This window comes from Neovison vison, chromosome 8, assembly GCF_020171115.1.
Source record: "Neovison vison isolate M4711 chromosome 8, ASM_NN_V1, whole genome shotgun sequence".
Lineage (NCBI taxonomy): Eukaryota > Metazoa > Chordata > Mammalia > Carnivora > Mustelidae > Neogale > Neogale vison.
The window spans coordinates 29,229,793-29,251,912 of NC_058098.1; the positions used below are offsets into that span (position 1 = coordinate 29,229,793).

General features: G+C 40.1%; 1 protein-coding gene across 3 annotated transcripts in view; it reads left to right on the top strand.

Annotated features, from left to right (window-relative positions):
* The window catches only part of PTPRA (protein tyrosine phosphatase receptor type A), a 151,858-nt gene that overhangs the window by 87,419 nt on the left and 42,319 nt on the right, over positions 1–22,120 (top strand). For 2 of the 3 annotated variants that reach the window (XM_044263342.1, XM_044263340.1), the window contains exons 4-7: positions 6,977–7,003; positions 18,098–18,182; positions 19,408–19,481; positions 19,676–19,812. In XM_044263342.1, the coding sequence (XP_044119277.1) occupies positions 6,977–7,003; positions 18,098–18,182; positions 19,408–19,481; positions 19,676–19,812 (323 nt within the window). The remainder of the gene's footprint in view (positions 1–6,976; positions 7,004–18,097; positions 18,183–19,407; positions 19,482–19,675; positions 19,813–22,120) is intronic. The other variant, XM_044263341.1, reaches the window with a different exon arrangement.

The window sequence follows — 22,120 nt, forward strand, 5'->3', positions numbered from 1 at the left end:
TTTATAGAGTAATCGTATGTAGTATCCTATGAATCCTCTGAGGTTGGTTCTGTTTTATGTTCTGCCGATGGAGGAATTTTACAGTGATGAAACTGTAACTTAGGGAGTCTTTTTCAAAGTACAGGTCATGACCAACTCATGAAATCAGTTTAGTGGGCCATCATGTTGTTTTTAAGTGGATGGTCCTGTTCCATTTCTGTTCTTCTTGCATTTTGTATATTATTTTGTGAAACTTTTGTTACAGTTATACAGAAACACATACTGAGTAACAGTGTAGAATGTATTTCTTTCTGTGAGTTACACCATTACTTGAGGAAAGAAGACAAAATAACTTGTACAAACTGAATTAGTCAGTGGGAAAGGTGAGACAGTAACCCAGGCATGACTGACTTTGCATCCTGTGTTCTTGTGTTCTTCGCTTCTGTTCTGTACTGTCTTCATTTGCCAGTTCTTTGACATGACTATGGATAATTATCTCCCTTTAATAGATGCTCATTGTGAAAGTATAGAGATTAAATTATTTGTCTTTGATCTCAGGGCTGTCAAGTAGCAAGTTAGGCCTGATTCTCACTTTTGTGGTCTTTGCACTCTGCTGTTAGGGAACTGAGTTTTTATCTGTCGTAGGTCCAAATTATGCTATAGCTAAGAAACCAGTTATTGTATAGTTAACACATTTCATGTCTCAGGGGATGAGACTGCTTTTCACTGGTGACTTTTGATCAGTTAAACACAAGAAAACCTTTATGGTACATCAGGATGTCACAACCTGAACCCCCATGTCCTCCTGATTACTACCATCTCATCAGTCCTCCCATAATTGTTACATCATAATTTTTGGTTAAATCAGTATTTGATGTTTTATATTATTATAATGATGTTACTCCCTGCTGAGCTATAAGTATAATGTGATTATTTTTCCTTTCTTGTGCAATTTTTTCCTGGATTTTATAATTGCCTTATAGTTCTTTTTTTAAAAGATTTATTTATGTATCAGAAAGAGTGTGTGCATGCACACACAAGTTGGGGGAGGAACAGAGGGAGAGAATCTTCAAGCAGACTTCCCCGCTGAGCGTGGACCCCATTACAGGGCTCAGTCTCATGACCCATGAGATCATGACCTAAGAGGAAACCAAGAGTCGGCCACTTAACTGACTGAGCCACCCAAGTGCCCCAGTTGCCTTATATTTCTGTTTTAGTTTTCTTTTTGCCTGTTCCTAGCTAGTTCTTCTCATAGTTTCTATAGCCTCTCAGTACAGTTTTCAATAAAGTCAGATCTGTAAGGTAATCTTTTTTTTTTTTTTTTTTTTTTTTTTTTTCCCCTAGAGATCTTCCTCCTGAGTTGTCCATTGTTTTACTCAAGTCTAGGCTTTATCATCAGGGCTGCTGCCCAGGTGTTGGTGTGGGATTTCATTTCTCTTTTGTTTTGGAAATTCTCTTTGCTTCCTGACTTCTGTATTGACATCTTTCTTGGATTACCCCATCCTTTGGTAGAACATATCTTCCAGTAGCTTCCTGAGATAGGAGTCGATGAGGGGTACATTGCATGAGGCCTTGGATGTCTAAAAATGTCTGTAGGGCTATGTATAGAATGTGAGGACATATTTTTTCCTCCAGAATGTTGAAAGCATTGCCCTGTCACTCCTGATTCCTAGGTTTGGAGGATTCTTTTGCTATCCTTTTTTTTTTTTTAAAGATTTTATTCATTCATTTGACAGAGCGAGATCACAAGCAGGCAGAGAGGTAGGCAGAGAGAGAGGAGGAAGCAGGCTCCCTGCTGAGCAGAGAGCCCGATGCGGGCCTCGATCCCAGGACCCTGAGATCATGACCTGAGCCGAAGGCAGCGGCCTAACCCACTGAGCCACCCAGGCGCCCTCTTTTGCTATCCTGATTCATAATTACACTTTGGTGTGTTTTTGAAAGATCTTTTCTTTATCATAAGTATCCTGAAATTTCACGGAAATGTGTCTTGATGTGGGTCTTTTTCATTCAGTATGCTGGATACTTGATAGGGCCTTTGGAGCCTTTGTTCTTCAATTCTGGAAATTTTTGGTTCTTCAGGTTGATATATTTTTCTTCTATTTGGAAATTTTCTTTCATTGTCCATTTTTTCTGTTTTCTTCTAAAACTCATTATTTGGATATTGGACATAACCTAGATTAATGCTTTATTTAAAATTTTTCTCTCCTTTTGACCTTGCTCTGAGTCTCTGTTTTCTCCTTTTATATATGTGTATACGTATGTGTATATATATATATAGTCCTTTTTCTTATATTTATTACACAAATGATACACATATGTATTGTGTATATTTCTGCAGATTGCTTTTTTTCGCTAGCCTGTCATACTTGTTCTGTATTACAGTGAAGAGCTGCTTCGTTGTATGAGTATACCCTAATGTATTTATCCAGTCTTCCCTATCAGTATACGTTAAGGTTGTTTTCAGAGTACAAACAGTATACTTTGTCATTTCAAGCATATATGAGAATATTGATAGGATAAATTATTTTTAAGTATGCATTTGTAAACTGGTGGGTATTGACAGATTTTCCTCTATTGGGAAATTCATTCCTGTAAACAGTTTGTCAAAGTACCTGTTTTCTTATGCTGTCTTAAGTACAGTAAATTATCAAACTTCTGGATATATGCCAGTCTGACAGGTGAAAATTAGCATTTCAGTGTAGCTTTAATTTGCATTTCACTGAGTGAGGTTGAGCATCTTTCTGTATTTGGAAAGGTCATTTTTTTTCTTTATCTAAGAACTGTTGGTATCCTCTGCAGGGTTTTCTTATTAGAATGTCGGATTTTTCTGACAGATTTATAGAAGCTCTTTAATGTTAGGAAAACAGACTTTTGTCTACCTATGATAAAGGTGCAAATATTTTTCCCCATTTGCTCATCTAGCTTTTCTTCATTACAGAAACTATCATAAGCAATTAAAAAAAATTTTTTTAAGATTTTATTTGACAGAGAGAGAGAGAGATTACAAGTAGGCAGAGAGGCGGGCAGAGAGGGGGGGGAAGCAGGCTCCCTGCTGAGCAGAGAGCCCGATGTGGGGCTCCATCCTAGGACTCTGAGATTATGACCTAAGCTGAAGGCAGAGACTCAACCCACTGAGCACACAGGCACTCCTCTTTTTTTTTTTTTTAAAGATTTTATTTATTTATTTGACAGACAGAGATCACAAGTAGGCAGAGAAGAAGGTGGGGGGTGGGGGATGGGGAAGCAGGCTCTCTGCTCAGAGAGCCCAATGTGGGGCTCCATCCCAGGATCCTGAGATCATGACCTGAGCCAAAGGCAGAGGCTTAACCCACTGAGCCACCCAGGTGCCCCCAAAGTATTTTTTAATTAAAAAAACTTATCAGTTTAACTAAATGTTTTCTTGGTATTAGATCATACATAGGAAGACTTCTTTTGTTTTTTTAAGATTTATTTTAGAGAGAGAGAACCTAAGTGGGAGAGAGGGGCAGAAGGAGAAGAAGAGAGAATCTCAAGCAGACTCTGCACAGAGCTCATGGTAGGGCTTGATCCCAGGACCCTGAGATTATGACCTGAGCCAAAACCAAGAGTCTGCTATGCCACCCAGGTTCCCTTAGGAAGTCTTACTCCAGTATTACAAAATTATTTTCCTTACGATTTCCTCTAGAATTATGGTTTCTTTCTTCTGTATATGTATGTGTATATGCATGTGGGTGTATGCTTAAATCTTTGATCCATCTGGAATTTATTCTGATGTGAAGTGTGAGCTGTGGATCTTTTTTTTCCCCCAAAATGGTTAACAATTTGTCCCAGTATCTTTCAGTGAATATCTATTTTTTTCCTCACTGATTCAAAATGCTACCTTACCATATATTGAATTCTGATATGTATTTAGGTTCTATGCCTATTTCTTGGTATTTGTATTTTCTGTTAATCATTTTCTCTGTCCATGTCAGAACCCCCATGTTTTAATAATTGTAACTATAAAATAATATTTGATAAGGTTAGTCATCCCTGCTAATCTTATTTTTCAGAATTTTGCTAGCAATTCTTGATTATTTTTCTTTATGAACATTAGAATCAACTTATATAGCAAGAGAAAAGTTTTTATTGATCATGTCACATTTATAGAACAGGGGCAATTGACATCTTTTTTTTTTAATTAAAGATTTTATTTATTTATTTGACACAGAGAGAGAGAGTGTGCGCGCACATAAGCAGGGGGACGAGTAGAGGGACAGGAGGAAGTAGGCTCCCTGCTGAGCAGGGAGTCTGATAGAGGGATCAGTTTCAGGACTCCGGGTTTATGAGCTGAGCTGAAGGCAGACATTTAACCTGAGCCACCCAGGTGCCCCATCTTTAAATCTTTCTATCCAAGAATGCATTGTATTTCATTTGCTGAAGTCTTACTTTGTATTTCTTAGAAGTGTTCCAGTTTTTGCCACGGATGTTGCACATGTTTTGTTCAGCTTATTTCTAGATATTTCAAAGGTTTCCTTTTTGTTATTTTGGTGTTTTGTTTGTTGTTAGTATAAAATGGAATATTTTCTTCCATTATGTCTTCTAACTGGCTGCTATTGGGGCTATAAAGGCTATTGACTTATTTTTTAGGAAATAGTTGATCTAGATCATTATTTTAGTTTTGGGTGTACTACAGAAAGCTGTTGACTTTTGTAGGTATATTTTATCCTGGTCATCTTAAAAAATTTCCTCAGTGTCTGACATAATTTTCTTCAATTATCATAAATCTTCAAATCAGCCTCTTTCTTTTTCTCTTTAAATGAATTGGTGAATACCTTCAGAACAAAATTAGGAAGCAGTGGTAAAAGCCCTGTCTTGTACCTGACTCTCAGGAGGATGTTCTTAGTGGTTTTTCCATTAACCATGGATGGTGCTGACTCTTGGGTTGAGGTTAACATACTTATCATGTTTAGGTTTTATTAATTTACTCCTGCTTTAAAGAACGTACCTGTCAAGAATGGGTGTTAAAATTTTGCATTTGCCTGTTCAGCATCAATGAGCAAGGTCATTATGATTTCTCTTTTTGTGATATGCCGTGGTGAATCATTTTAATAGATTTCTTAACTTTGAACTATTTACATTTGTGCAAAAACAACCCTGCTTGGTTGTGTTGTAGTTCCCTTGAATGAACTGTAGCAGTTTGTTTGATACTACTGTATTTGGGTTTTTTCCATTGACATTCCTAAGTTATCTTTAAATTAAATTGGTCTAGGTATTTCCTTTATATGTGTGTTTTTTTTTTAATGTATCTGTGCTATTTTTGTTAAGTTTTAGTTGTCAGTGTTTTGCTTTGCTTCACAGAAAGAAATGAGCTTTACCTAGAAAACTATGCATCTCATTCATGTTTTTAAAATTACTTGAATGGATTTGAGGAAAAGTTGTCTCTTAAGATTAATTTCCTACATAGTTGTTAATATTTGTTACATATTTATGTCCATTTTCATTCTTGAGTTAGGTAACCACTTCCGTGTTTCATAATTTATTCTTTTCTTCCAAAGAGTCTGCTGTTATGTATTTATTAGTTTGTAAGGATAGCGTTAGCCATATCCCATAAGTGTTCTTGTAGGTAGTTGTATTAGTTATGGTGCAGTCTAAACTACTCTAATAAAGGCAGAACAAAATTCAGTGACTTAAGTAGACAGAAGTTATCTTTCTTTCCCCTCTCACATTCCAGAGGTAGACAGAGGGCTTTGCCTCATAAGGACTGAGTTCTTTTCTTCTTTCTTTTTTTTTCTTTTTTAAGAGTGGAGGGGCAGAAGGAGAGAGAATCTTTTTTTTTTAATTCATGATGGGGGTCGGGGAAGAACAGAGGGAGAGGGACAAGCAGACTCTGCCCTGAGTGTAGAGCCCAACTTGGGTTGAAACCAAGAGTCAGATGCTCAACGGACTAAGCCATCCAGGCACCCCGAGAGAGGAAGAATCTTAAGCAGGTTTCATGGCAGAGCCCCATATGGGGCTCTGTATCACAACCCTGAGATCATGACCTGAGCCAGAATCAAGAGTCGCCAATTAATTGACTGAACCACCCAGGAAACCATAAGTTCTTTTTTTCTTATCAGTTCTTCCAGCCCAGCAAAATTGCCCTCATCGGCTTGGTCAGAAATGGTTCTCATCATTAGGTTCTGGTTCCAGCCCCTGAGAATGGGGAACAGAGGAAATGGGACAATTTCTTTTTCAAAGAATGTGATCCAGAAGTTACCCTTATCACTTTTGTTTACATCCCATTGCCTAGAATTCTTCATATAACTACATTTGGCACAAAGGAGTTTTAGAAATGCAGTCTACAGCTTGAAAGCTTTGTGCTCAGCTTAAAAAAAAACAAAACAAAACAGGGTTTGTACCTTGTACCAAAAGCAAGAAGAAGAGACTATTACTGGGGGAGAGTTGTTAGATTCTGCCACAAGAGTGATTTTGTTATTTTTTAGGTATTTTACAGTTTGGCTTTACTTTTAATTTTCAAACGTTTGTTAATTTCTAGTTTTATTGCATCATGATAAAAGAATATTGTCTGTGTTTTTTCTATAATGGGGAATAATTTATAAGGGCTTGTGAGAAGTTTTTGTTAAGATACAGAATTTGGTCTACACTGGTTAGATTATTTTTTTTTTTCATACTGGTTAGATTTTATTGCCTATTACCCTTTAGGTCTTTTATATCCTTAACTTAATTTTGCACTGTTGCATTTTAATGGCCTAAAAGACATAAAGACCTCTAATACTACTGTGTTTGTATTTTTTTGTGTTCTTGTACTTTTTATGAAGATTGATGTATTGTTTTTGTACTCAGAAGGACAAATTACTGATTAAAGTTTAGTGAGTCTAGACAGTCTTGTTTCCCATTTGTTGGAGGGTACCTCATTCTAGCCCCAATATATATAAAGAAGAAAGTATCTTGTTTTCCTAGAGCTTATCTTAACTTAGGTTGAATTGTAAAGTTTTTCTTTGAGAATGAATGTTTCTATTTCTCACTTATTACACAGGTAATTCTGACTCGAAGGACAGAAGAGGTGAGCCCCGCACCTTATGTCTGTTGTCCCCTTTATAGTGTACAGTATTCATCGTCTTTGCTCACAGTTTGTGGTAACCTTGTGGGTCTGTATGGTTGTGTGTTTACTTTCCCTTAATTTGTTTTCCATATTAACCTTGTAGAGAAGAGTAACAGAAACAAATACTATGTTTCTAAATATAGATTATGGATTCTAACAGTTATTATGTCTTTTAACAAGTAATAAAACAGCTGTTATCTTAATTTATTATGTCATCTTGCTAATAGCATCCTTTGGTGATATTAAGCCATAATTTCTACCCTGTAGTAATTCCTAATGTCTAATCAATAATTCCTTATAAACATTCTAGCTTTTTTTGTTGTTTTCCCTAGTCTATAAAGTGTGGACCCTTTGTCATTTTATATGGATATTATGGGTTTTCACCACTCTAGTGTAATGTCCTAGTGGCTGGAGATACTGTGTAAGTGGTCTAAGCAGGACTGGCAAGTCCCTAGTCACCAGAGAACAGAATGCGTGGGTACTTACGTGGAGTGGCTCATTTTGCTTAGGACAATAGTAAGACTGTCATCAGAGGGGTAAGAGAAAGAGAGATGATTCAAAGGTCTTAAGAAATGATTATTGCATTTGAGTTTGGAAAATGTTAATCTGTGAACCAATTTTTCTCCCATGATTTTTTATTTTATTAAATGAGTTTTCTGAGGCTTCCCCCATCCACTATTTAACCATGCACAGTTTTTCTTGCATAATTAATAGAACATTTGAAGGCTTATGAATTCCCATTAAGTAAGGGAACATTTGAATCAGAAAAGTAGGTACAGTAGGGAATTTGGGTAAATTGGAAGGGGAGGTGAACCATGAGAGACTATGGACTCTGAAAAACAATCTGAGGGGTTTGAAGTGGCGGGGGGGTGGGAGGTTGGGGTACCAGGTGGTGGGTATTATAGAGGGCACGGCTTGCATGGAGCACTGGGTGTGGTGAAAAAATAATGAATAATATTTTTCTGAAAATAAATGAATTGAAAAAAAAACCAAAACAAAAAACAGGTAATTAAATAAAAGGAGCAAGAAAAGAGCAATACAAAAAGAAAAAAAAAGAAAAGAAAAGTAGGTACAATAATCCATCATGTGTTGTCCATCTGCCACCGTATTTGGTGAGGATTGGTGAGGTGTTATACTGTGCACAGATTTCTTGTGATTTTCCAGCTCTCACTTTCTTAAACTCAGGAACTAGACTCTATCAAGTAGTGTCTTTGCTATTGATATTTGCTTACTAGATTCTCACTACCAAATGTAGACTTAATAGATTTATATTGCAATAGATAACTTATGTTTGCTCTCTAAAAGTCCTCTTTTAGCCAGTCTTAGAATACAGTCAAAAGTTGAAGTGGTATAGGCTTTAAGATTAAACATTCAGTCTGCTTTCTTCCTCCACATAGTTTGTATTTTCTTAATATTCATTCTTTTCTTGCCCCAGTATTGTCCCTGTTTTACCTAACTAACTAACATGGATTTGAGTGGTTCCAATATTGTGATTAAAAAGAAATGAAATTACCTTAATTAGCTAGAGTATTGCTAATTGTGACATATTATTAATATGTATTAGCACATATCCTTTTTAAGTTAAAAAAATTTTTTTGTGTAATTGATTTTGACCAAATAGGAAAATTGAAGAGACATGCATGTTCTCAGCAATATTTAAATGACATTTTTACCAGAGCAGATCTCTAGAAGTATTTCTTTAAATTTTGATATCAAATTCTAATTTTTTTTTAAAGATTTTATTTATTTATTTGACAGGCAGAGATTACAAGTAGGCTGAGAGGCAGGCAGAGAGCGAGAAGGAGGAAGCAGGCTCCCTGCTGAGCAGAGAGCCCGATTCGAGGCTAGATCCCAGGACCCTGGGATCATGACCTGAGCTGAAGGCAGAGGCTTTAACCCACTGAGCCACCCAGGCGCCCCTCACATTCTAATTTTAAAACCAAATGCTTTCTGAGAAATGAGGCAAATTATTTTAAAATATTTTCATCATAATGGTTTTGCTAAGCAAAATATATCTTATACAGATGAATTAAATTATAAGTTTTTCTGCACTGGTCTCTGGGATGCTTTTGAATAGCAATGGCTGGTGTTTAAATTGTCAAAACAGAAAGGAGTAAAAACAGACAAAGGGAGGCAGGCAACTTTGCTTCCTTTCTTTTGAAGTCTAAGAAGCTGGTTATTTTATCATGTGTATTACTTTTTAAATATATTACACTATCCAGCAGAACTAGCTTTTTTTCTAATTGTGGTAAAATATACATCATATAAAAATTTCCATTCAAACTGGATAGTTCAGTGAAATTAACACATTGTTGTACAGTTATCACCACCATCTACCTCCAGAACTTTTTTATCATCCCAAACTAAAACTCTAAACATTAAACAGTAACTCCCCATATCTCCTTTCTCCCAGCCCCTGGTAACCAGTATTCTACTTTCTGTCTCTATAAATTTGTCTATCCTAGCCACCTAATTTAAGTGGAATCACAGCACTTTTCCTTATGTAATCAACTTTCTTTTAAAGCGTTTTATTGGTGTTAATTTGGGTGATTTGTGTAATATATAGTAATGCATTAAATCCAGTTCTTGCATTAACTCCTGAGTACCTCTTCCCCATGAAATCAGTGGCCATGAGTGCACTCTCCAGTTTTTCTTCAGTCTTCACTAATTTTACATCTCAGTTTTATTAGTTTTGTTGTAGAGAGAACAGACTCTGAGGTAGCAGGTTTACTGGAGAGTACTTTCTCTCTCCATAGCACCTGCAAAGCACTGAAGGCACTAGTACTGAGGGAGACGACATGAGATGCCACATGATCAGAGCAAGGGCAGCAAAGGCCTTAGTCAGTCCTGCAGAAAGCTCTAGAGTTGGAATGGGGGGTTGCAGGGGTTTTCCCCTGGGCCAGGCTACTCTCTTGGGCCAAGGGTACTTCCTGGGGAACGTCTTAATAAGAACTGTTAAAACACTAACCCTCCCAGCAGCTAGGGGAATGGTCTTAAAGGGGAATCTGTAACATCTACTTCCCATTCTCATGAAGTTGGAGCAAGATAGTGATGCATACTCTCATCTATTCAGAGGTTATCCTGTGTAAGAAAATGCTCTCGAATAATCTTGATATATGTATTAAGGCTGGGAAGTGAGTGGCATTGTGGAATATTTGGACAAGCTGTGTATGCAGTGGTTAAAATCCCTGGACTCAGGCTAGACCATCTCAGTTCGTGAGTTGACTGCTACCACTTACCAGCAGGGTGAGGTAGATATCTGACTTCCCTGTGCCTCTTTTCACCATTTGCAAAATAGGATTGGAACACAGTTTCTGTCATAGGGTTATTTTGGAGAAAGAAGTAACACATAAAAAGTGCTTGGCCTACTGCTGGGTCAGCACATGGCAGTTGCTCAGCAGGAGCTGGCTATCACATTGTTACTCCTGCCATCCCACCAGTCTGTTACAGTTCCTGTTGATGGGAGACTAAGGAAGTTGGGAATCTTAGCCGGTCAGTTGGGACTCACAGACACAGGGACACTCCTTGCCTCCTGGAGCCTTAGTGTGAGACAGCTCCCAGGGCAGGATCATCTTGCAACCGTTCCACTATGACTGTAAACATTTAGCTATTCTCCTGCACCGTACCTTTTTTTTTTTTTTTTTTAAGATATTATATATTTATTTGAGAGAGAGAGTGAGCTAGAGTAAGCATGAGTGGATAGAGGGAGAGGGAGAAACAGGCTTCCCACCGAACAGGGAGCCTGACACAGGGCTCAATCCCAGGACCCCGGGGTCATGACCTGAGCCAAAGGCAGATGTTTAACTAACTGAGCCACCCAGGCATTCTGGTTTTTTAATTTTGTTTGTTTGTTTTAAGTCTGGAAAGAGTATCCTCTAAACATTTCTTTTTTTTTTTTTTCTAATTTTTTTTTTTTTAAGATTTTATTCATTTATTTGACAGACAGAGATCACAAGTAGGCAGAGAGGCAGGCAGAGAGAGAGAGAGAGGAGGAAGCAGGCTCCCCGCCAAGCAGGGAGCCCGATGTGGGACTCGATCCCAGGACCCCGAGATCATGACCTGAGCTGAAGGCAGCGGCTTAACCCACTGAGCCACCCAGGCGCCCTCCTCTAAACATTTCTGAAGGAGTCTTTGAACTACAGAGTTCTAGAACCAGGCAGGATAAGCATTCTTTTGATTCTCATAGGCTCATTCAGGTTTCTTAGCTCTCAAATCAGATCACCTGCTCCTCCTGGCTTTCTAAAGAAGTATTTTTTGATCATCGTAGTAAATGACATTATTATTGTGAACTCCATGGCTTTCCCTAAGTACCTTTAGTTATATATTCATTCAGTACCTACCTGTTAGATGCTAAGGAATCCAGAAAGAAAAGAAATTATTCCCTGTCTCATGGAAGAAACCTGTGAACAGGTTTTGATGAACAGGTCTGAGGAACAGTCCTGTGAACAGGACTTTGATGCTGATCAAAGTCCACTCAGCTACATGTTATTTGGCTGTACCACATAAAGTGCTGCAAGAGAACGTGAAGACTCATGCCTGGAGAGTGGGAAGGACGCATGGAGGTGAACTTTGGGTATTTTAAATTAATACAGTGACTGAGAAAAATGAGGAGCCACCTGAAAGGCTGAAAGCAAGGAGACATGGGAGAGCAAGTCAAGTATTTGAGGAACTGTGCACAATTGAAGCACATGAAGTGGAGAGTGGCCAGAGCTAGCCTCTCTGCATAATGGACCTGCTAGTACAGTAAGCTCAAGGGTCAGGGTGTCTCCTGGTGATGGGAAGGAAGGAAGTGACATGGTCAGAATTTTGTTTTAGAAAGATAATGCCAGAGGCCTCAGGGAAGTTAGGTGGGCAATAGAAACTAGTTTCTGAATGATAATTTGGCCCAAGACAAGATTGGGCTCAACGCACTGGTTGGGCTATTGAGTCAACTTGATTATTTTTTTTGCTATTTTTAAAGCCAGCGGGAAGTACTTAAAACATTACAGCTCTGCCTTTGAGAGTTGATGAATACTAATATCAAAAAGCATAGAGATGAGACAAACGGACCTTAGGGATTGAGGCTAAAGGAGTATGGCTTTTACTTCAGTGATTATTTTTGTAGTTAACCAAGGTGTGTCTGAATCTTTAGGTGACTCACCAGTCTACACGTGAGCCCTTAGAATAACATTACCCTTTGTTTTCTTGGGAAAAGGTTATAGCAAATAAGACATCTGTTGTCTCAGAGTACCATTTTAGTGTTTTTGAAACGCTGTCCCCATAGCCTGAGTCTAGGAAGTGAAATTTGCTAGAATGGATAGTGGAGAGGAGGTGGGGGTAGGCCAAGGAATAGACCACTGTGCTTGTCTTGCCTACACCGGCCTGCGTCATGCAAGGCCACCTCCAGAAAACCTAGACCAGGACAAGCCTGAGACTTGAGATGATGACTCTGTCCAGTTAGGACGGGACCCTGGGAGAGTGACTTGATCCTGAGCCTATCTCTAAGTCTGAGATTTGGTACAGGGACCTGTAAGGTCTCTCCTATTTTCTTAATAGATCTGAGTCTCCTTCCCTCACAGAGGCCTGAGGACATCTTTACTATCTGTATTGTCCTTAACTGTATCAGAAACATGGATGTAATTCAGATGTCAACAGATAAAATATTACTTCTATTACAGAGGGCTGTTTTGGCCTGAAAGCTTGGAAGAGTTAAAGTAGTATTTTTTTTATGTAGAGTATGAAGAGTCAGGAGAATAGAGTAACTTTGTGGTTTTGCTTTAGATTTGCAGCTTTATACTATGGGCAAGTTAATCTCTGTGCTCAGTTTGTCACCCATAGAAAGGGTTAATAGTGGTTTCTATGTTGGGGTTCTTAAGAGAATTGAATGATATATGTATGGTGCTTTGCTCTGTGTTGCTATGTAAGTGCTAAAATATTAACTGTAATCATTTTCATTTCTAAGTTATCTGGTAGCTGACTCTTCTTGTCCTGTTGCTTATAGTTGTCAACTCTACTACTGTTAGTCATAAATAATACTGCACTGTTCATGCTTTACTTATTCCATCCATTTATCCATCCATCCGTCCTTCCATCCATCCATTCAGGATTTGTTCTTACCACCCCATCTTACATCACAGAACAACCTCCCCCATTTTCTCTTTTACCCTGCCTTATTTTTCTTCATAGCACTCATTACTATCTGTATTATATATTTCTTTACTTACCTCTTGTTCTTCTTTCTCAACTAGAATATAAGCTTCATAAGGGTAAGGAATTTGATTTATTCACTACTGTACACTCAAGACCTGACAGTAAGTCACTCAGTAAATATTTATTGAATGGAAGAATAAATATTGAGTGCAAGGATATCTGGATGTGATCTCAAATCCATGTCTTCCAGAAATTTGTAATTTTATTGACATTTAATCTATGACTTTAATTGAGTGGGATTTGGTCTTGTAGCAAAGTAGGTACATAGTGTAATGGAAGTGCAAGAAATGAGCAGTTACCCACAAAAGATGATATTTGACCTAGAATTGTATAAGAGCAGGGGTGGTATTAACATTCTAGATCAGGGTTTGGCAGATTTTTTTCTATCAAGGACCAGATAATAAAAGAATTTCAGTTTTGCATTCATACTATCTTTGTCACATCTATTCAGCCCTACCTTTGTAGTGCAAAAGCAGTCGTGAGCACTACGTAAATGAATGCAGAGCTGGCAGTGGGCTACATTTGGGCTGTGGTTTCCCTGTTTTCAAGACATAACCATTGAGATGAGATGAAAAGCATGTAACTGCTAACACTGAAGTAAAGTGGTAAGTTCGCAGGGATGCATTGTAGTGTTCTCTTTACACGTACGTGAGTTTGAAAGTTTTCTGTAATACAGAATTTAAAAATATATGTACAACTTCTATTGAGGCGGTGGGGGGAACCATCAGCCCTCTCTGACAAATCATCTAGTCTGTGTAGGGTTCTGTTTTTCCAGTGAGTCTGGATGGGGCACCACAGCTTGTTACCCAGCCTGTTGATGTGCTGGCCCTGTGCTGGTAGCATTCTGCTACCCTAAGGCTTCTTCTCATTCCCAGGCCTGGTTGACTCTAAGCTTGAGGTGTTTCCAGGCCCAGACTGGTTGAACTCATATTTACTTTTCAACTGAAGGCTCTTTGGCTCTGTGGCTCTGATTGATCTCTGCAGCAGTCCATTCAGTCCCTCGTCATTGTCTTCTACACATCCCTGTTTCAGATCTGCTGATGCCACTCTTTGTTGCCTTCCAGATAATGATTTTCATTCATTAGTATTTTTTTTAATTAAAAAAAAATTTTTTTTATTTGACAGAGATCACAAGCAGGCAGAGAGGCAGGCAGAGAGAGAGGGAGAAGCAGGCTCCCCGCTGATCAGAGAACGGGATGTGGGGCTCGATCCCAGGACCCTGAGATCATGACCCAGGCCAAAGGCAGAGGGTTAACCCGCTGAGCCACCCAGGCGCCCCCATTAGTATTTTTATATTTCTTCTCTCATTTCAATGTACTTTTGGGAAGAGAAAGAAGTAAAATTATGGATTCAGTTCACTATCTTAAGCCAGATGGCTCTAATTACCTTCTTTGAATGCCTGGTGTACTTTGTGATTGGCATTTAACAAAGACCTATTTAGTGATAAGTCATTAGTCTAGTATTTGTTTAATGCCAAATGTGGGAGAAATTTTGTCTGGATTTTAGGTATATGGTGAGAAACAAAGCAGATATATAATTCTTGCCCTTGTGGAATTTATGGTATAAAGGAGGGACACTCCTTAATCAACTCTACTCAAATAAATATATAATTATAAAGTGTGGGAGGTATTACCAAGGGCAATAACTGTGCCTTATGAGAATAACAGGGAAGATAATAGCCGATACTGACTGTGAGTACATAATGTGTTTTGCTTACTGCCCCAAAAACTTCACGTGGATGATCTCATTTAACCTTCACATAACTTATTTTAGCACTAAGGAAACTAAAACTTAGGATCATAATTTCGTTGTAGGAAGTCAGAAGAGACCTCTTTGGGAAGAGTAACACTTGAAATGAGAACTGAATGACTAGGAGGTAGCTAGGCAAAGAATGGAGGGAGGCTATGTAAAGCAGAAAGGCATAACATGTTTGAAGGCCTAAGGAAGAAATGAACTCCGCATGAGGGGTGCCAGTGGTCAAAATGGAGTGAGCAAGGAAAGCATAGCAGGAGATAGGGTGAGCAGGGGCTGGTGGGGAGGTTGTTCTAGGCTGGTGTAAGGGTATTAGATTTCATTCTAAAGGCTTGGGAACTAAAAGGTTTTATAAGAGAGGAACATGATCTGGCTTGCTTTCTTAGAGACCACTCTGCCTGGTTTGTGGAGAAAGGATCAGCAGTGGATAGAGGGTTACTGTGATCCAGATGAGAGAGTATAGGGATTGAGGCTACAGTTTTGGCAACAGAATGGAAAAAGGCAGACGAATTGGAGACATTGATTTTAGCCCTAAAACATATTACTTGCAGCTGAATTGAATATAGATGATAAGTAAGAGGAAATCAAGGGGATATCTACATTTTTTCCTTGGCCAGCAGGGTGCATGGTAGTGTTCTCTACTGAATAGTGAGGGGAAGGCTTTAGACATGGAAGGTTTGCATTGCCTATGAAATTTAAGTGGGGGTGACATATAGGCTCAGAAGAGAGATCTGATCAGGCAGTGCAGATGTGGGAATTGCTCGTGCATCATTTGCGCTTACAGCCATCTGTCTGATCAGCTGAAGTGCAGAGGAGAGTGCTAGGGACAGAGCCCTGAGGAAGTCAGACATTTAGAGACCTTGTGTTAGAGAGGAACAGCTAGGGATATTAAAATGAGACAGAGCAGCCAAGAGATAGAAAGAAAATCAGAAACATTCTTTGTTGTGGAAACCAAGAAATGAAAGTTCTTCAAAGAGGAGGGAGTAGTTTGAATGCCCATTTTCAGATGACAGCTGCATACCAGGGTGTGTTTGAAAATTGCCATCAACAAAGAAGCATGGTGGGGTGCCTGGGTGGCTCCTTAGGTTGTCTGCCTTTGGCTCAGGTCATGATCCCAGAGTCCTGGGATCGAGCCATGCATAGCTCAGCAGAGAGCCTGCTTCTCTCTCTCCCTCTGTTGCTCCCCCTGCTTGTGTGCTTGCTCTCTTCTCTCTCTCTGTCAAATAAATAAATAAAATCTAAAAGAAGAAGAGGAAGAAGCAAGGTATAATACCTCCCATCTCAAAAAAAAACCCAAAACCTCCATCCCACATGTCCCTCCAGTTGCTGTTCATTCTCTCTGCACCTCTTTATCGTAGAAGTCCTCACTTCAAATGAAGAGTCGATATCTCACTGTCTTCTCTTTCCATCTTTATTTCACTCCATTTATGCTGCTTCACCGACTACTCAACTGAGACCACTCTTAAAACAGTCTTACCTGTTGTCTTATCAAATCCAATTTCACTTCTCTGTGAAACTCACCTACCTAGTCTTTTGTAGTATCTGATTGATTACTCCCTCCTTGAAAAACTCTTTTCTTGGCTTTTGTGACACCATATTCTGCTGGATTACTTCCCACCTCATGACTACTGCTTATGAGTCAGTTTAGCTAGCTGATCTTTTAAAAGAATGTAAATCCAGTGATATTTCTGCCCTTTTCAGACTCCTCCAATCACATAGTGCTTCTCTTCACATTCAAAATTAGATCCACACTGCTTACCATGGTGTACAAAGCCCCAAGTCTTCAGATTCCTGCCCACCCCTCCAGTCACATCTGGTACTAAAACTGGCCTTTGTGCTATTTCTTGAACTCCAAGCTGCTAAGGGGGTATTATGCTTGCTATTCCTGTGCCTAGAAAGTTCCTTGCCCAGATTTTCGCATGGGTTATGTCTTCACATTATTCAGACCTCTGCTCAGTGTAAGTACTTCAGACCTACCCGAACTACTCTAAAATAACTCATCAGTCTCTATCCCGTTACTCTTCTTTTCTTCAAAGCACTTGTCCCTGTCTGAAATTGTATGTTTACTTGTTTCTGAATAGTGTGCCGGTGCTTCCCCCAGAATGTAGGCTCACAGGTCACTTGTCTGCTTACTCGTTTCTCTGTTCTCAGAGTCTGGAGCAGTGCCTGGCACATAGTTACTGGTCAAGAAGACAAGTTGTTGAGGTGACAGTAATGGATGTAATCCAGACCATATGTGACAGGATTGACCTTTAGATGGGAGGGACATGCCCTCCCTTTTAGCAGAAGGGGAAATGGTGAAGATAGTTATAAACTCGTACTGGTTGTGTGGTTCATGATGGGGATGTGGGACTGGAGGAAGATGAGTCAGCACCTGGTCAGCCGCCATGAGAAAGGAGGCTAAGTATTGGGTGGATAGGAAGCAGGGCCCTGTGGAATGAAGGGAGGAGTCATTCTGTCTCCAAGCCAGATGTTGCTGTAGTCGGGCTCCTGGTAAAGGTGGCTGTGGAAAGAGGTAGAAAAGAGTACCCAGCATTTTAGATACATAGTGCTTAAGGATCTAATAATGTCTCCCTGCTTTAATCAGGAACACTGTTCTCTGTGCCAGGAAAGTATTTGCGTTTACGATAGGAAAATTGTCCTTTTTCCTTCCTCTCCCATCCTCCTCTAGATGGAGCCCGTTGAGCCTGGGACAGAGCACATTGTTGGCCCTGTACACCCAGCCTGCCATCAGGATTGATGTGTTTGTGCTTTCAAATATTTGAGTATTTCTTATGTGCGAAGCACTGTTTTAGGCTCTGTGGCTTTGAAAGAAACATTCAGAGGGTTTTTATTCTAATCCATGGAAAGAGAGTAAACAAAGGTACAAGTCGGAGATGGGATAGGCACGTCACTCTAGGTTCCTCTCCCTACCTTTTTCCTCCCATTCCACCCACACTGGGCCTGCGGTAGCTGTGGGAAATGTTCTCTCTCTCACTCACTCAGTCTATGCCCTGAAAGTTACAGAAGCATGGAATGAGCCCATCTTCCTTATCTGGGTGTTTCCCTGAGCAGCTGACTTGAGCCCTCCATTGCACACAATGGTAATAACATGTTTTGTTCTCTCAATTTCAGATGAGACGCCAATTATTGCAGTGATGGTGGCCCTGTCCTCTCTGCTAGTGATTGTGTTCATTATCATAGTTCTGTACATGTTAAGGTGAGCATGTTAAATGCTAAAGTGAGAATTCTAAAGCTTCTGCACTCTCTCGGATTCTTTTTTCAGTACACCAGGGTCTCATTAAGCCCACACAGTCCAGAAGATAGTAGGATAAGGACAGTAAATAGAATAGAGAGGAATGTTCTATAATATTAAGATTAAAATTCTACATAGGAACAGTTTAAAAGCTCTACATACCTTTCCTCAAGACCTAGGCCCCCCACCCCCGGTTTGCTTCCATCTGCCCAAATTCAGTTCCCCAACTCCAGTTTAACCTAAAGCCCAGGGTGGTGGTTTGAGGTTGAAGGAAAAGCTGTATAGTTTGTGTTGGGTTGGATGATTTAAGACCCTTAGATCTAGCCCTGCTGAAGCAACCCCTAACAGTACCCGATTGGAGATGATGTGGTAAATAGAGACCTATTCTATTTCTAGTTGGGGGAAATTGGGGACAAACCTAGGATCTAGGATCCCTAACCCTAGTGCGCTAAACTGAACTATGTGAATTACAGAGTTCCCCTTTCTTTCTTCAGGGTCCTCTAGATATTACTGTTCCCACAGAGGGAAAAAAACAAGGAGGGGGAACCCCAAGGGAGAGAAAAGGAAGGTGCATTTGTCGTTTTCCTGCTGAAGTTACTGCCCTGGCTGATTAGGATTAACCCTACCCTTATCTTTGGTTTAAGCTGCTCTGTGCTCCCTCTGTTGTTTTTCAGGGATAAAGAGAGGGGAACCTTGTGCACCCCTCCAGTTTGTCATAAGTCTCCCCTGTTCTGCGGGAGACTTGTAGCCAGACCTGTGTCCACCCAGTCTGAAGCTCTGGGCTTCTTCCTGACTACACTGGGGAAATACCAGGATTTTGTCTGATAGGGTCATTCTTATCTCCCCTCCACTGTATTCTGCCCACTTAGCCCTTCCCCACCTGGTGTGGTGGTCATCTCCAGTGAGTCCTGCACTTGGAGCCACACAGAGGAGCCCTACAAAGCCAGAATATACTGTTATGGCACCTGGGTTGGATTCTGGTGTGCTTAGGATGAGCAGGAGCATCCAGAGGCACTGGGTCACCATGAAATGGAGCTGCCTCAGCATGTGCAGGACCCCTCTCTAAAAGAACATCTTTATTTGGTAAAGGAGGTTTAGGAAGCTGAATTGATATGTGGAAATACAAGGCCAGTGATTGGAGTCTCTTGACTCTGTGCCTACTTTTTCACTATGAACATTTTCTCTATAGGTTTAAGAAATACAAGCAAGCTGGGAGCCATTCCAATTCTTTCCGCTTATCCAATGGTCGCACTGAGGATGTGGGTAAGGCACCCCTTCATGACATGGGGAACCTTTGTGGAGAAGAAAATCAAGAAATAAAGGGTTTCCCCATCATACAAGGGATAGGGGAAGACTTGAAGAAAGCAGACCTAGTCCTTGGTGGCCTGGTACATGAGGTAGAATCCCCAGTTTGGTCTCCAGAGCACCTAACCAACCTCCCCGCTTGTATACTGCAGAACCCCAGAGCGTGCCACTTCTGGCCAGGTCCCCAAGCACCAACAGGAAGTATCCACCCCTGCCCGTGGACAAGCTGGAAGAGGAGATTAACCGGAGAATGGCTGATGACAATAAGCTCTTCAGAGAGGAATTCAACGTGAGTTCTTTGCTGAGGCTGCCGTGTTGGCAGGGAGGAAGGCAGACCAAAGGTCAGGCCTTTTCAGTCATGGGGTAGAAAACAGGTTTTCTAATGGGTTAAGAGGTGAGAAATTTTCTACTAGACTCCTTTCCTATGTGATCATAGATAGGAAATGAAATAAGATTTGTCTTAACTCTCTCATCTACCCATCCATCCATCCATTCATCATCGCATCTGTTACTTTTTTTAATAAATACTTACCAAGCATCTAATATGTGCTAGGTGCCAGAGATTTGCTGGGGAGCAAAAACAGATCCAGTCTCTACACTCAGGGAACTTGCCACCTAGTAGGGAAATCCCCCTAAACAAGAGCGAAAATAACTGTTTAAGTTCAGACAGCAATATAGGACATGAAGGACTGGTGCATAGTTGTAGGAGTCTGTTTTAACATGTGGCATTTTGGGGTCTGAAATAGGTCCCAGAGTGTCATAAGTAACAGACAGTAGGTGTAAATGAGTATAGAAATGAGGATCATGGAAGACGATCAAGCACAGGCCTCATGCGGGGTAGTTTTTTGTTTTGTTTTGTTTTTAATAATTCCCTAAAGAAGCTAAACATGTTTTGAATCTACCAGTTGGTATGACCAGCCCAGTAGTTCTGATCCCAGTTCAGAACTTCCTTGGAGATACTGTGTTTTAATTGAGACCTAATCATAGGCAAGGGCATTGGTAAAGGAGAGTGGGGAATGTTCCAGGCACTGGAAGCAGCAGGAGCCAAACTATCACTAGTGAGGGTGGGTAAGAGAAGGGCACATTTGACAAACCAAAAAAGGGCTACATGTGGCTTAAAGGCAAATGTTTGGGGAGGTAGCAAGAGAGGAAACCATGGAAGAAGACTGGGCCAGACTGTAGATGTTGTAGATTATCATGAATGAAATGAAAAGCTATGGACCAACCAGATTTATATTTTGGAAAAAATATATCTGGCTGCTAAATAAAGAAGATCCCAGGGGGAGAGTAGATGCAAGGAGTACAGTCAGGGGCTGCAAGGGTTAAGATAAGAGGTGCTAATACATTGATATAAGATGGTAATAATTATAGAGAGGTGATAGACATAGAGAAGCAGTCCCAGAGTTGGCTAATTCATCAACTTGTGCATTATTAATCTCTCAGTTTCCTTTACATCTCCTACTCGTCCATGTGTCAAATTTATCTCTTAGACTGGCTCCCCTCTTGTTGCCAAAATGGCTTCCTCAGTTCTTAGTGCTACATGGAGTTATAACAAGGCCCAGTGGGAAAAGGATGACTGTTTCTTCCTGTGTGTCTCCTTTATCAGGGAGGAAAACTTTCCCAAAAGGTTCTGAAGACTTCCCTTGTTGTAAACTCCTTCTTAAATCAGCCCCAAGCAAGAGAAAAATAAGCTTTCTGCAACTGACTCAGATCAGTATGGATTATTCCTGTGTCATGTAGGGGATAGGCAAACAACTCTACAGAATGGGAGCCATAGTAGCAAAGAGGAAGGAAGGAATAGTTATTGGGTAGGTGAGTCACCCCTCATATCTGTTCCCATCACTGAAGGGCTTAGGGGAGTAAAAGAGTGATAAGGTCAGATTTGCACTCTGAGAAAATCACTAGCTACAAAGTAGAGAATAGATTAAAAAAGAAAGCAAGAGTTAAAGTAGGATACCATTTACTAGGAAAGAGTTAATGAAATAACTTGCACTCATTTTTTGGTTATTGGAAAAATGACACCATTTAATGCTCATTATTCATTGAAACATTTACCTCATTCCCCAAGATAATACACCAGCCTTATCACCAGAGCTAGGTCCCCAATAGGCGCTCTGCTGTTTTCATAATCTGTAGTGCCCACTGCTTCTGGGTAATAGGGGATGTGACCCCAGGCCAAACTTTTTTTTCTGTAAAGTGAGTTGTTTAGAGGAATATTGCCTGAGGTAAAGCATTCCGGTAAACCCCTGGATGGAGGTGGTATTCCTGGAGGCATGGTAGGCAAATTGAAACAAATATTATGGTGAGAGCCCCATTGCTATGCTACCACGGCCACTATGTTCATGGGCTCATTGGGCCAGCGCTGGGACAGTGAAGGAAGGCTGAGCAACATCTCCTGGATTTTTAACAGTGAGTGCTATCTGGTGAGCATACACATGGAGCATAAATATTTCCTGTCTTTCTTGTTCCAGTTATCCACCATCCAGGGATTGGCTTAGATCCTGACCTCCAGTGAGGTAGTGTGATACCTTGCTTGAAGTTCTGTTTTCTGGAAGGACTTATCTTTTATATTCATTCAGAGTCATCCCTAAAGTAGA